Below are 13,000 nucleotides of genomic sequence, written 5' to 3'. Positions count from 1 at the left end.
GGTATTACAGGATAGAAATCAGCGAGAATGGAAATTGTATACTCTCGGTACAGTATGGGTATATAACAAACGATTGCTTCAAAGTCTTCGTCCACGAACTATGCTGCTACCCGGGCCTGCGCATCAATGAAACCGGTTATGGCCTCGGTGGAGATGGCTGTGTGCGTGGCGACTCTTCACCGGCAATGAAGCTGGGACGTCACGACGGGTATTCGTCTTTCTGGTGCTATTGGACACGTTGGATCCCACCCAAGCATTCCAGTTCGACAGATCATCCGTACACGTCGCGGTAATCGACTCGCCTGCCACAGTAGCCACAGTCTCTCCATCCCGGTGAACAGTCACCACCACCTTGCCAGTAGCGCTACCATACTCCACACCACCGTGATAGAGTCCTGCACCACCACGGCCCAGATGCTCCCAGGTAGCGCCGAGCGACTGCCCCCCCACAGTGACCGTCACATTAGCATGCGAATCCAACATCGCCGAATAAAAGATCTTATTCTGAGCCACCTCCGCCGGCGGATACAGCGTCTGGCCCTCACTCGCCGTATTACCGGTGGTCCCTCCCGTGCCACACGCCTCGGACGGGTTGGGACGGTACCAAGTGACGAGGCCTTCGTAATCAAGGGTCGCATTCCCATTGACGTACGTATCAATAGCGAACGGAAGCAACTCTCTCCATCCATCATGGGGCATATTCTCAATATAATTCAGCGGCGCACCACCCGTCGTCATCAGACTAATCGCGTCCTCCCGAATGGGCCCAATATAATGACTCTCACCATAATCATTCCAGGTGATAATCTCCACCCACTCCGGCTGCAACTCCCAGATCATCTCCCATCGATCATGCCAGAGACTATCGCCCCGCCAGAGCCAGTTCTTGCTATATTCCGCTAGGTTGGTGTAGAACCATGGCGAGGCGGGCATCATGTAGGGGACATCCAGATCGAGGTAGGTGAGATCGGTCGCGTTGTCCATGTTATTCGGGCCGGAGGGCCACGCGCCCCAGCTGAAGAGACCATCCACGATCCCGCCGCCGCCGGCCTTGTAGGCGCCCTCAGCCCCAAGGGAGGACCAGTCCGGGACGAAGAAGCAATTCGTTTCGGATTTGATGGTGATCCATTCGGTGGCGGCGGCGGTGCCTTCGAAGGTCGAGACGAACGGTTTTCCGTTGTATTTGTAGTGGGCGGAGTTGGAGCCATATTTGTTGAGGTAGGTGATCACGTCGGCTTGGGGCCAGGCACCGGTGCCGCCTTCGTAGTCGAAGGAGAAGAAGAGTTTGAAGCCGACGCTGTTGGCGGCCTCGAAGGCGAGGGCGGCCTGAGTGGCGGTGGACGAGTCCCCGTACCCCATGTTCAGCGCGAAGGCATCGATGTGGGCCGCCTGGGCCAGGGTCATGTCCTCCTTCCAGGTGGCGAGGGTGTAGTTCCATGCGTTGCCGAGGATGAAGTGGGCGAAGACGGCCGCGCCCAGCGCGTGGTTAGCCGAGAGGAGCCCGAGGAGGAGAATGGAAGTGAAATGCATGGTGACGGCGTCGAGCCTGTCGTTGGAAATAAATAGCAAGAAAGGAAGGACAAGGTGAACGCGGGGGTTCAGTAAGGAGTGACTGTGGGCATAGCCCGGGTGGGTGATGAAGGAAAGTGGGCGTGATGGCACCGGGCATTCAGGGCCTTATAAATGGCTGCGTGATGCGGGCTAATTAATTCCCTGGCCGGTGATGCAGGGGTATAGCCAATAGGAACATTTTACTTTCTTCCGACGAGTCAGGGAAGGAAATGGAAGCCGTTAATCTAATTGCCCCATTTTACAGGTTGGATGCATGAGGCGGGGCACCGCTAATCCATGCGATTGCATCTCACGTGGTGGATCGAGCATGGATTTTTCTACTGAGAGTCACTCCGATATATCTCCGGGCTTGGTAAAAAACTAGAATGGCATGAACAGGGGCGAAGTTCCTTGGCCCCAATATGAAAGAATCGAAAGATCAGGAATGCTCATTGCGCAGGTCAACCGGGATTGAGACAGAAGCTTATCAGGCGATGCTTGGTCAGTGCAATTTCATCGAATTGATCTCATTTATCAGGGTCCAATCAGCGAGGCCAGCCTCAATCCTGAGTCGCAACGGCGCAAGGCTGGCCGCAGTTGGGGCCGGCCCTACACCAATGGTTTGCGCGAAGGCTTAGCGCTGACTCGGTGTTGGTGGGGCGCAATGAAACCAGGCACCAATGCTTAGCCTCCGATACGCGCGAGATCAGGTTCCTTTGACATTAGTTCGATGCAAGTGCATCCACTACCGCTTTTCTCCGGTTGCCAGCCAATGAAGTGGCTTGCTGGAATGGTTCGATGGGGCCGAATTCAGATGAAACCAAGCTATCGAGGCAGGGGCTGGACGAACTGAAACACCCAACAGCTGACCTGTCAGATGCCTACACCAATTCATGTCGCGATCTCATGTCGCAACTTGGCTAGCAAAGAGAGATGGGATTCAGATGAATGCTATCTGAATCCCTCATTCTCTCCCACAGCAATCCACCAGATGACCAGATTAAATGTTAATATCACGTCAATTAAACACTGTGACCAACACTTCTTTGTCCCCCGCCGTTCATTTGTTCGCCACCTCCTGCGAGGGTCCTTCATTTAACCATAATATCCTCCCAGCTGAACGCAGGGTTCCCACGATTGCTAGCTCGGCATCTCAACTGAATCCGACCTCACGGCCCGACCGTCCTCTATTGCTATCGGTCAGAACCACATTTCGCCCCTTGACATTGACACTCCCTTCATTTCAGTATCTGTCTGCCTAACCCTTTATTCCACTGATATTGACCTTATCTCGTCTCCGCCACCTTCCGCTCTTCCGACACCCACCATGACTATAAGCCCTAACCTCGCACCCGAACCAAAGCCGACACACCATAACCAACACACCAACACTTACCCAGCTACCTACGAAATCATCCCGATATCAGCCTGACACGATGCCATCCGTCACCACTTAGATCGACCTAAAGCCATCCCATTCCATATCAACTTCGTAGACCAAGAATGCCCAATACGAGGGAAAATTGAGAAGCAGACTCGGGAGAATGCCAAGAATGCGAGAGACCAAGCGGTATCCACATGCCCCCTACCCCTGTTCATGAACTGTATCTGTGCGCATAGTATGGTAATATATTGCTTTACTCTATGCATGCGTGGCTGTGTTGGTTCTTAATATCCAGGGGAGGCGGAGGTGCATCCCTCCTTTCTCTTCCGTGAGACTTCAGGACACCGCCAGGCTGCTATGTTAGGGGAAGGAAAGGGTTGTAAGAATGCAGATGCCGGATTATGGGCAGCATCATCATTGCCAGCTCATTCATCCTTCCTCGCATGGAATGGTCAGGGAATGCTCCCCTGGTGTCTCGATCGAGGCTGTTTCGTTGCTATCATAAACCAAACCCAGTCATCAGCCCACAACAGCACCCTGTCAGCCAACAGCTATAACTACGTTTCTACTAGATTTCTCACACCACAAGCCTAAAGTAACCCAACTACTCCCGTCCGTGTATTCCGTACTATGAACCGATCGTATCTGGACCATTAACGTGCTAGATTCGAACCGCGCTTCTCTCACAAATAGTTGTTCATCTTGCAAGGAGTACCATCCTGACCATTGATTAAGTGATAAACAGAGGATAAAGCAAATGATTGATGCACTGCCATCGGACTCCATGGCTGCTATTGAGAAATAGCCAATGTGTGTCCAGGCTACATCTACTCGATATCTTTTTTTGGTGAGATGATCACAGCTACGATTTAGAGACCTCTCGTCATTTCAATCCCAAATCCAGTGATACCCATATCATTGGTAAGAGAGGTCACGTGTCTCTTCATGGAACCCGCGCTAGGTGCACGATGCGGGAACAAATGCTACACATGCGCACCATCGCTTAGGTCAACTTCTGGTAGGGGTATATTTGTCAGATACAAATCATAGCTAGGGTGATTCGAAGGTGTAGGTGTAAAGAGCCATGGTTTGCAGCGTTGTTGATGATGGGCGCAGTTATCATTCGGCGTTGCTATATATTTTGCCCACTTGCCGTAGAGGAGTCGCTGAAAAGTCTGCTATTGAACCGTATCTTAGTAGCAACAGCTGAAAAAGGTCAAACCCAGGAAAACAAGAATAAATAGTAGTTTACTAAAGGCCCTACGGCCTCGTCCGAGAATAAGCACTAATCCCTCCTGCGGACCACAGCCAAGAACCAGCGGACCAACTTTACAACCCAAGGGCTATAGAGCATTCCAAAGAAGCGTTCTTCAACCAGCTAGCCCGGCTAGCTCAATCGGTAGAGCGTGAGACTCTTAATCTCAAGGCTGCGGGTTCGAGCCCCGCGTTGGGCTTTCTTTTTGCTTTTATTTTTGGTTGTGGTGGTGGGTTCGGGAGGCCCACAGGGCTGGATAGGGTACTTTTTGGCACCACAAGTTGATTCTGTTGCCATTGTAGGTATGCACTGATAGAATTTGTCTACCTCCCTGTCAACCGTTACTTGCTAGATAACTAATCGTAATCCTGCTCTCGGAGAATCACCATCGCACGACCGACAATTGAACATGATTGAATGCTTCATCCCGGCAAGTGGGTCGACCAGTCCGGGATACCGATATCCATCCTGCCCTAATACGCGCATCACCTGGCGGATACATCTGGTGCACTCCTCCGTAGACATCGTTCCATCAACTATGTTGTTCTTTTATATTCTCCTTTACATCCATTAGATTATATTTGAAATCTCCTTCATTATTCCTCCCTGTAAAGATAAGACATCTCACATAAATAAAACTTACTATCTCCCCAAATCCCATTTCCCTCCCTGCTACAAGCAAACAACTTACATTCATCCAGACCGAACACAACCACCTCCCCCCACCCCTAACCTCTCCACCATCCCCCGAAACCCATCCCTCGTATCCCCATCATCCCGTCCCTCAAGCAACCCCGCCGCCGGACACCGAATCAGCGCCTTCGCAACCCACCAATACTCCACCGCATGAATGATAAACCCCGCCCGTTGGGCACGCGCGGGCTCGATATCACTACATAATAAATCCCAGTGGGATTTCCAGCGATCTAGACCTCGCTCAACCGGGTGGAATATACATGGATCGTTGGTGATGGTGTGGAGGGGGAGTAGGTCGAAGAGGATGGAATGTAGACCTTATGGGTGTTAGTCATTCTCTTGGGACTACGAGGTAGGTGGGTGGTGGTGGTGGTGGTGGTAGACGCACCGGATAGAACGAGGAAGAGACCTAATAACGTCCTCGGGTAGTGGCCCTGATCGTGGTTAGTGTGGTCCGCGCGCATGTATTCCCGGAGCACCGTGTGCAGGCGCATGGTATCAGGGGCCCGATCGTCCAGGTTCATGGGGTATAGACGCTCCCATTCCGCCGCATCACGAGCATGGAAGAGATCGTCCCGTTGGGGAATTTCGAACGTCGTTTCTGTGATTCGGAGTTGCGTGGGGTGGCGGTAGAACATGATGCAGTAGTAGTTGAAGAGGTGGATGCCGGCCATTACTCTGTGGATTGTTAGTCGGATATTCCTGTCCAGGGAGGGAGGGAGGTAGGGGGGATGTACCTGACTAGACCCTCCTGTAGGAGATGGGATTCCCAAGTGGAGGAACTGGGGGCCGAGTCGTTGGTGATGGTGGTCAGGTTCAGTGTGCGGATTGCTGTGATGACAGCTGGGAATCGTTGCATGCGGAGTCTCCGGATGCTGGTGGGGTTGTCGTGGTTGGTTTGGAGGTACATGGCGTATAGTGCGGATTGAAGGATCTCTAGGATGCGATGCTCGGGTAGGTGGTTCTGCCCGTGTACCAAAACCTGGAATTCAGGGTCATCGAAAATGAGATGTTCAGCAACCTCCGAGTACTGTGCCAAGTCGGTTGTGTTCTGCGGGGTGATGTAAGTTGCTCCCAAGAGCACCATGGTTAGAATGAGACGCGGTGAGGCTGTGTTCAGATGAAACGAGGCGGCATGGAAGAAATGGGCATTGAACGGATTATCAAGCAGCGCTTCCAGAGCGTTGCCAATATTCCTAGGCGACAACAGTTGCTCGGCTTTATGCAGGTCCGGGGGATCTCGGTCAGGGGGGCTGCGATCGGAACTTGCGAGTAGGGATAATAGCCGAGTCGAGGTGTTTTCTAGTAGTTCTGAGCTGAACCTATCTGTCGGACCGGCTGGTATGCCGCATGAAGGGCCCAATGTGGAGGGGTTGATGAACGAGTTGAACAGGCTCTCCCACGTCTCGAACATGTTCTCATCGTTCGATTGATGATCGATAGTACAGTTCCCAGAGCCACACTGGGCGAGGAGACGAAGACTCCCTAACTCGGAGTCACTCCCTGTATCTGCATAGTGCAACAGAAAGGGAATGGCCATTTTGGCAGGACCCGGTATCCGATCCGACTGCGGCGATCCCACAGTCGGTCTTGTGCGAGTCACAGGCCCGGAAGGCTCTTGTATGTGAGTAAATGAGCAGTGTATACCCCTATGCAGGCATGTCTCGCACGGGTATTCTCCATCGCAGAATAATCTTGCCTCGACGCAGGCATTGCAGGCCGTTCGCCTTCTTCCCGGCTCGGCTTGACCTGGAGCGGGGCAGTCTCCTTTTTGCTTGCACGTTTGGAAATGCCGTCGTAGAACATCGCTAGTCACGGTAAGCATGCTTTTATTTGTTATTATTCTCAATAAGAGACGGTACCTTCTTAAATATGCACGGCCACAGAAACCGCAAGCTGCCTTTGGCGAGGGGGCATCTGACCATGTTAGATCTCCGGATGCGGCGGGAACGGGGATCCTTACGAGTGGCTTCATGTCGTCGCAGATGGCTTTTAGTAGTGAATACCTTCTGACATACCGTGCATTCAACTCTGGATCTGTGGCGTTCTGGGGCCATTCTCACGAAGCAGCAAAAAGAAAACCTCTGGAGGGAAAGTTGGCTGCAACGTGACTGGTTCTCGGCAAGTGGGGTCTCGGGAGGCCTAGTCGGGAAATCCCACATGGCCTCAGGTTAGTCGGGATATACCCACCCTAACTATGCCCATTGCTTCAGTCACTATTCACCATGATCTGGACTACACATGATACAGCAAGCCATAATCAGAATCTTTTAGATCCAGGATGCATCTCCTACACGGTAGCCGTCCACTGACGCTTCATCACGGTATGGTAGCCTACGACATCTCGCTATGTATACTGACAACACGCCTTTTTAGCAACCCGATGTCTTTCCCTCTGCTCCTTATCCCACCCAATCCTCCGAAGGACATCTCCATTCTTGCCCTCTCACCATGCTTCATACTCGATCACCAGCCCACTGAATAGTCCCAAGCATGTACCTCCCTCCCCAACCTCCCTCTCAGCAGAACCCCGACCCATGCACATGGTCGAGCACGTCCTGTAAGCCCCCTTTCCCAATACTACACCCCCCAATCCCCATCTAACCGCCCCAGCACCTCCATCGACCACCTCACCACCTGGGCGCGCCAAAGCTCCCTCTGGCCCCTCAGCTTCGGCCTCGCCTGCTGCGCCCTCGAAATGATGCACGCCTCGATGCCCCGCTACGACCAAGACCGTCTCGGCATCATTTTCCGGGCCTCTCCGCGCCAATCCGACGTGATGATCGTCGCCGGCACCGTGACGAACAAAATGGCGCCGGCGCTGCGCCAATGCTATGATCAGATGCCCGATCCGAAGTGGGTGATTAGTATGGGGAGTTGTGCGAATGGCGGTGGGTATTATCATTATAGTTATAGTGTGGTCAGGGGGGTGGATCGGCTCGTGCCGGTCGATGTGTATGTGCCCGGGTGTCCGCCGACGGCGGAGGCGTTGTTGTTTGGGGTGTTTCAGTTGCAGAGGAAGATGGGGAGGATGGGGGGGACGAGGATGTGGTATCGGAGGTGAGGGTGGGTTGGGTAGTAGTTTGTGGGGTTTGTAGGGGTTTTGCGGGGATGGGAAGATGGTTTGAAGTTGTAGGGTTAATGTATGTAAAATCGGAGGGTGACGAATGCTATACTGTGTCTCTATCTTAAAGATTAGGGATGGAGATGACTTAATCGAAACAAGATAACGTGGTTTGGCTGTTCTTGTGAAGGTACCCCAATTGAGAAATCATGCCGTATATATTCTCTCGACATTTGTTGATCTTCTAGTAAAGTTCTCCACTCTGTCTGAATGATCTCCCTAATCCGCTGCAGGTGGTCCGCGTGATCGCATTCGTCCCGGAATTGTCTTTGAGCATAATCTTGTTCAGCAGATACATGCACGTTCGTAGAGGCTCAGCTTTACAAGTAATGATTTTCACCTCACTTGCGCACTTCATTGCTCAAAAGTAGTTGGTCATGCTGCTGCATACTATCACAGAGAGACGTTGCCGGTAGCACCACTAACAACTGAACATGAGTCTCATCTAATACCTTAACTTGACCGGATCGTTAAGGCAGGATTGCAGTGAAAGTGGTGCGGAATTGACCTAAAGGATACGGAACAGTGACTTGATCCAAAACATCCAGGCACAAAATTACATCTCCGACTATCTGACAAATACTTCCCGGCGAGCAGGGAAAATACATGATGAGTGCCCCATGCTGGACTGACAAGCCCGTATTGTTTAATTCCTCCAGGGCAATGAGTTTCATGCGTGTCTGTGAATGAAGTGGCAGGCTCCAGCCATCGTATAGGCTTAGGCGTGGTCTCGCTAAACAAACAATTATGGCAAATACAGCATCCGTCGACATCCGCGGATCTTAGTACTTCGGCACCTGAGCCGGGCAGTAGGATGCCGCAAGAATGGTGAAAAAAGGAATGGAAGACCGCCACGGTACAGTGGATCTGGCATGCTCTGGTGCCGATCGGAAGCTACGGCGAACCACGGATCGACCGACCCACGGGTGGAAAAAAGAAACCCCAAAAAACGTCAGCGACAGGACTCGAACCTGTGCGGGCGAACCCAATAGATTTCTAGTCTATCGCCTTAACCACTCGGCCACACTGACTACTTGTTGGAAAGAGCAGCACAAGACCAAAATACAAGCGCCATGGCCAACCATCGCCTCCACATGTTATCCCGAGTCAATCTACGGAGTCGTCTACATCTAGTTACATCTCCAACACAGGTGACAAAGCAAGAATTGTTAAAGTCCGGTACTATGCGTCCATACTTAGATAAATCAACCAGACGCCGCGCGCTCAAAGTAACTGTCAGAAACCGCCAACCCATCCCATCGCTCGTCCCCAGCAACGTTGGCGCCCGAAATATTCAATCCGCAGGAAACAGAACCATCCTCCCCGCGCGTGCCAATTTTCCCAGCCCAGGGTCCCAGGTCCGAAACAAAGAAACATCCCGCGTTCCCAAACATCGCGTCAATCCCAGAAGTGTCGCGTGGTCTCGTCAGTCCGCCGAAGCGCGCATACATATTCATACAATACAAGTGCCGCACATAGGAAATAATAGTACAGACGAAGGTCGCTCAATCATCAGCAAGAGAAAGGAATCCCGTTACCGGGCAAACTCGGTCCACACCGTGCTGAGCCATCCGACCGGCACCCCCATCTCCGAGGGCAGCATGGCCGGGAGCTGGTCGTACTCGCACCCTTCCAAAAAGGCCAGCACGTCATCCCCACCCAGGCTGGTCGAGAGCAGCCCGTTGGTATTGACGCTATCGAGGCCATCCACCGTCACGGGGGGTGACGCCCCCGGATGGCCAACCGAGCCCGGCGGGGGCAGCAGCGGCAGGCTGTGAGAGGTGGCCGCATTGATCGGAGGCAGAGACTGCGAGTAGGGCGGCGGAGGCTGTTGACGGTTGTTCAGCCACGAGTTCAAAGGCTGCAGACGGTTCGAAGGGGGTGGTCCGCCGTATTGCGACGACGCGCCCGCCCCCGTGGTCGGCGGAGCTCCGTAAGGCCCAGGTGGTCCCAATGAGGGGAGGTTAGGGGACGAGGCGTTGTACAAACCACCGTCCGGGTGATGCTGCAAGGCCGGCAGCGAATAAGGCGATTGAGATTGCAAGGAGCGGTTCGGGGGCAAAGGGAGACTCGGCCGGCGTTCCCCATCCGGGCCGGGGAGTGGCATCCCAGGGCTGTTGATCGGAACCCACGACTCGCGGCGTCCGCCAGCTCCATCCAGCGGAGGCTCGCCCGTGTCGCCGGTTTCACTGCGAACCGCATTGCTGCCGGCGTCGCTCAGATTCGTGGCGCGGTCGCTGGCAGCCGCCAGGGCGTCATCATCCGCGTTGCCATCCGGCAGCTGGTCTTCGATGATGCCAAAGTCCAGAAACAGCTTTTCGAGTAGCTTAAATTCATCCAGGCCACCGCCAGCGCCGCCTTCCCGCACCGGACGAATGCCGTTCACATGCGCGTCGGCGCCGTCCAGGTCCATCCGACGGGAGTGTCGCCGGAAATCGCGCTTGACTTTGGAGAAGTAGCTGTGCAGGCGGTTGAGCGTGCGGAACCACCCGCGCGCCATCTTCAGGCGCGTGCGCATATCCCGCAAGATGTCGAGGGCCTTCCGGGCTTGTGCCTGACCCTGGGCAGTTCGATCGCGCGGAGCCAAGGCGGCATCCGGATCCATGTGCGGGAAATGGGCCGCGTAGACGCCAATAAACGCGGCGTTGTAGACGGCAAACCCCACGAGGGGATTCTCAACCAGGGCGCCCCGCTCTTGGCAGGTGACGGCCAGGTCAATCATTTCCCGGGCGGCCTTGAAGAGCTCCCGAGCACTCTCGCGCCAAAACGCCTCGGCCATGCCGGGCTTTTCAATTGGAAAGAGGGGCTCGTCCAACGGCCCGACCGGCTCCGAGCATCGCATGGGGAGGAAAGGGATATAGGACCGATGGAGAACAATGACCGAGAGGAAATAGACCACATGCATGATCGTGTACGGGGAGAGGGTGGTCTTGTACATGATGTGGGTGTCCGTGTTCCGCGGAGAGTACTGCAGGTTGCGGGACAGCCCATCCTGGAATTCGTGTAGCATCACCCGCAGCTTGGAGAAGCGCGAGTCAGGGTGCCACGGGGGCAACTGTTCGTTTCTGCGAATATCATTAGACCGTGAGCAATCACAGAAGCATGGGTGGCGAGCATACCGTCGACCTCCAGCACACGACCACTTGGCAATACTTCCCCAGATGCGGATAATCCGAATGACCCGACTGAGCACGGACTCCTCCGCACCAACCTCCCAGCGATCAATCTCATCCTCACTCGAATCCTTCCGGCGCGAGACCGGAGACCACGACTTGGGATCGGGGGCGCCATTGCTGGGCATCCGGTCGTCCCCGAGGGTTCCCAGACTCTGGCGGATGCTCGGAATCTGGACGCCCTGGGCTCCAAAACTTTGCGGACGGCGGGCGACCGGCTCACTGAGACGGGACGTGCGCACCCGTTCGCCAAAGGCGAAGGCATTGTCACTCGGGAGCTGGATGCCCAGCTCCTTGACGCGGATCATGCGGGGCCGGTATTTGCCGCTGCTGAGGCAACGGTCAAGAATGAAACATGCCCAGAACGTGCGGCGCTTCGTTTCCTGGGCTATGATATCATCTGAGGTCTGATCTCGAGGTTCCACAGGCCGCCGGGGAATGCCAAAGATCTCGGCTTCCATCTTGAGCACGGGCGACCGCGGGCCATCCCGATAAGCCATCTCGTTCTCGAGCTCAAAGGGAAGCCCCATGGCCTGGGACAGTCGAATGGCCATACCGACGTATAACCAGGCACTCCTGCCCCGGCACATGCCCCATTCATGCAACGCCAACATCAGTAACGCCTGTACCCGAGTGAGATCGGTGACTGCCAGACTGGCGCCGTCAACGCCGGCCAGCCGGCTACGCAACGCCGTCGCATAGTACTCCGAGGCGACGAGAGGGTTGGATGGGTTGCCCGGGGAGGGCGGGGAATGAAATGCGACCAGTTGTGGATGGAACCGAGCCGTGAGAGCGAGCACTCCGAGGGGAATCAGCGGATTTGGATCGGTTTTGCTGACCGGTGGACTTTGCGCCGGATCTCGCGAGGGCTCTTGGTTGGTCGGCGGCTGGGAGGAATGGGTGGAGAGCGGGCGAGTGTGGCCGATGTAGGAAGCGGGATGTAGGAAGGGCAGCATCGTCGCAAAGTGCGATTGGAATAGGTCGAAGACGGCATCCCAGACCTTGGTAGTCAAGACAGACGAATCGAGCACGTCAAGGGCCGATCTGGCATCCTTCGCAGCGGACGAGATGCCGACCGTCTTCCGTGACCGCTGTCGCTTGGGGCTATCCCAATCATTGTTACGTTCCTCACCCTCGGCCAGGGCCGCCAGGTCTCGCTTGGCGGCACCACCACCCACCCCGATGGCCGGGGCGGGATAGACACATTCGCGACCCGAGGATTCACAGGCGCGACAGGTGGTATCGATGCCGGCGTTAACACATTTTATCTTGCTCCGACGGCAGCGAGCGCAGGCGATGCTGGAGCGCATTGTGACGATGAGGACGGGCGCGAGAGACGGGAGACCCGTCGCTTGGGCAGGAGAGGCAGGAAGGGATGCAAATCAGTGACGGAAGGGCGTGGAAGGGAGGAAAAGAAGAAGACAGGAGGGACGACGCAGTCCCCCGGACCACGGTCGACACGGGTGGTGAGTCGTGTGTGCGTGTGGGAGGCAGCTGCTACCTTCCGCCGTATTTCTCCGGTAGTTTTCCCCCGGGATTCCGAACCAGACTCCAGACGGTCTGGGTCGCAAGGGGCGACAGCGCTGGCCGGCCACGGCTGTCGTGTTTTGCCGTCAGTACCACCGGCTAGGGAAGGGGGGGTGTTGGAACTAAGGGCTCCACCCACGGCAACTGGGCACGAGAACTGACCTTTAGGGGGCGAGTGCTGGCGTCGGCTCGCTACTTCGGTGCAAACACAGGGCCGCGACGCAAGGAGGAGGTACAGCGACAACACACAGATACCGGGGATGTCGGTAAGTATGGCGCAGCAGCAGGGC

General features: G+C 55.0%; 4 protein-coding genes and 2 non-coding genes across 6 annotated transcripts; 2 read left to right on the top strand and 4 right to left on the bottom strand.

Moving 5' to 3' along the window:
- Window positions 1–18: 18 nt before the first annotated feature.
- Window positions 19–1,639, bottom strand: BO80DRAFT_427115 (glycoside hydrolase family 71 protein). Its single transcript, XM_025719926.1, has one exon. The coding sequence runs from the start codon at window positions 1,528–1,530 to the stop codon at window positions 124–126; it is 1,407 nt and encodes a 468-aa protein (XP_025573097.1). The 5' UTR covers window positions 1,531–1,639; the 3' UTR covers window positions 19–123.
- Window positions 1,640–4,316: 2,677 nt separating this feature from the next.
- On the top strand, window positions 4,317–4,389 carry BO80DRAFT_t223. Its single transcript has one exon. It is a non-coding gene; the product is annotated as a tRNA-Lys (tRNA).
- Window positions 4,390–4,883: 494 nt separating this feature from the next.
- On the bottom strand, window positions 4,884–6,711 carry BO80DRAFT_457097 (Zn(II)2Cys6 transcription factor domain-containing protein; the record flags this gene model as incomplete). Its single annotated transcript, XM_025722212.1, has 3 exons — window positions 4,884–5,203; window positions 5,275–5,564; window positions 5,624–6,711. The coding sequence occupies 3 exons, from the start codon at window positions 6,709–6,711 to the stop codon at window positions 4,884–4,886; spliced, it is 1,698 nt and encodes a 565-aa protein (XP_025573096.1).
- A 718-nt stretch (window positions 6,712–7,429) lies between these two features.
- On the top strand, window positions 7,430–7,950 carry BO80DRAFT_457096 (NuoB/complex I 20 kDa subunit family protein; the record flags this gene model as incomplete). The annotated part of the gene is made up of 2 exons (XM_025722211.1): window positions 7,430–7,446; window positions 7,500–7,950. 2 exons carry the CDS (start codon window positions 7,430–7,432, stop codon window positions 7,948–7,950), a joined length of 468 nt encoding a protein of 155 aa, XP_025573095.1.
- A 1,010-nt stretch (window positions 7,951–8,960) lies between these two features.
- BO80DRAFT_t219 lies at window positions 8,961–9,041 on the bottom strand. The gene has a single exon. It is a non-coding gene; the product is annotated as a tRNA-Ser (tRNA).
- Window positions 9,042–9,544: 503 nt separating this feature from the next.
- Window positions 9,545–12,493, bottom strand: BO80DRAFT_436675 (putative C6 transcription factor; the record flags this gene model as incomplete). The annotated part of the gene is made up of 2 exons (XM_025720970.1): window positions 9,545–11,075; window positions 11,130–12,493. 2 exons carry the CDS (start codon window positions 12,491–12,493, stop codon window positions 9,545–9,547), a joined length of 2,895 nt encoding a protein of 964 aa, XP_025573094.1.
- Window positions 12,494–13,000: the final 507 nt, after the last annotated feature.

This window comes from Aspergillus ibericus, assembly GCF_003184845.1.
Source record: "Aspergillus ibericus CBS 121593 unplaced genomic scaffold BO80scaffold_33, whole genome shotgun sequence".
Lineage (NCBI taxonomy): Eukaryota > Fungi > Ascomycota > Eurotiomycetes > Eurotiales > Aspergillaceae > Aspergillus > Aspergillus ibericus.
Note: the sequence above shows the minus strand (reverse complement) of the source record. Positions and strands in the feature narration are given on the sequence as shown.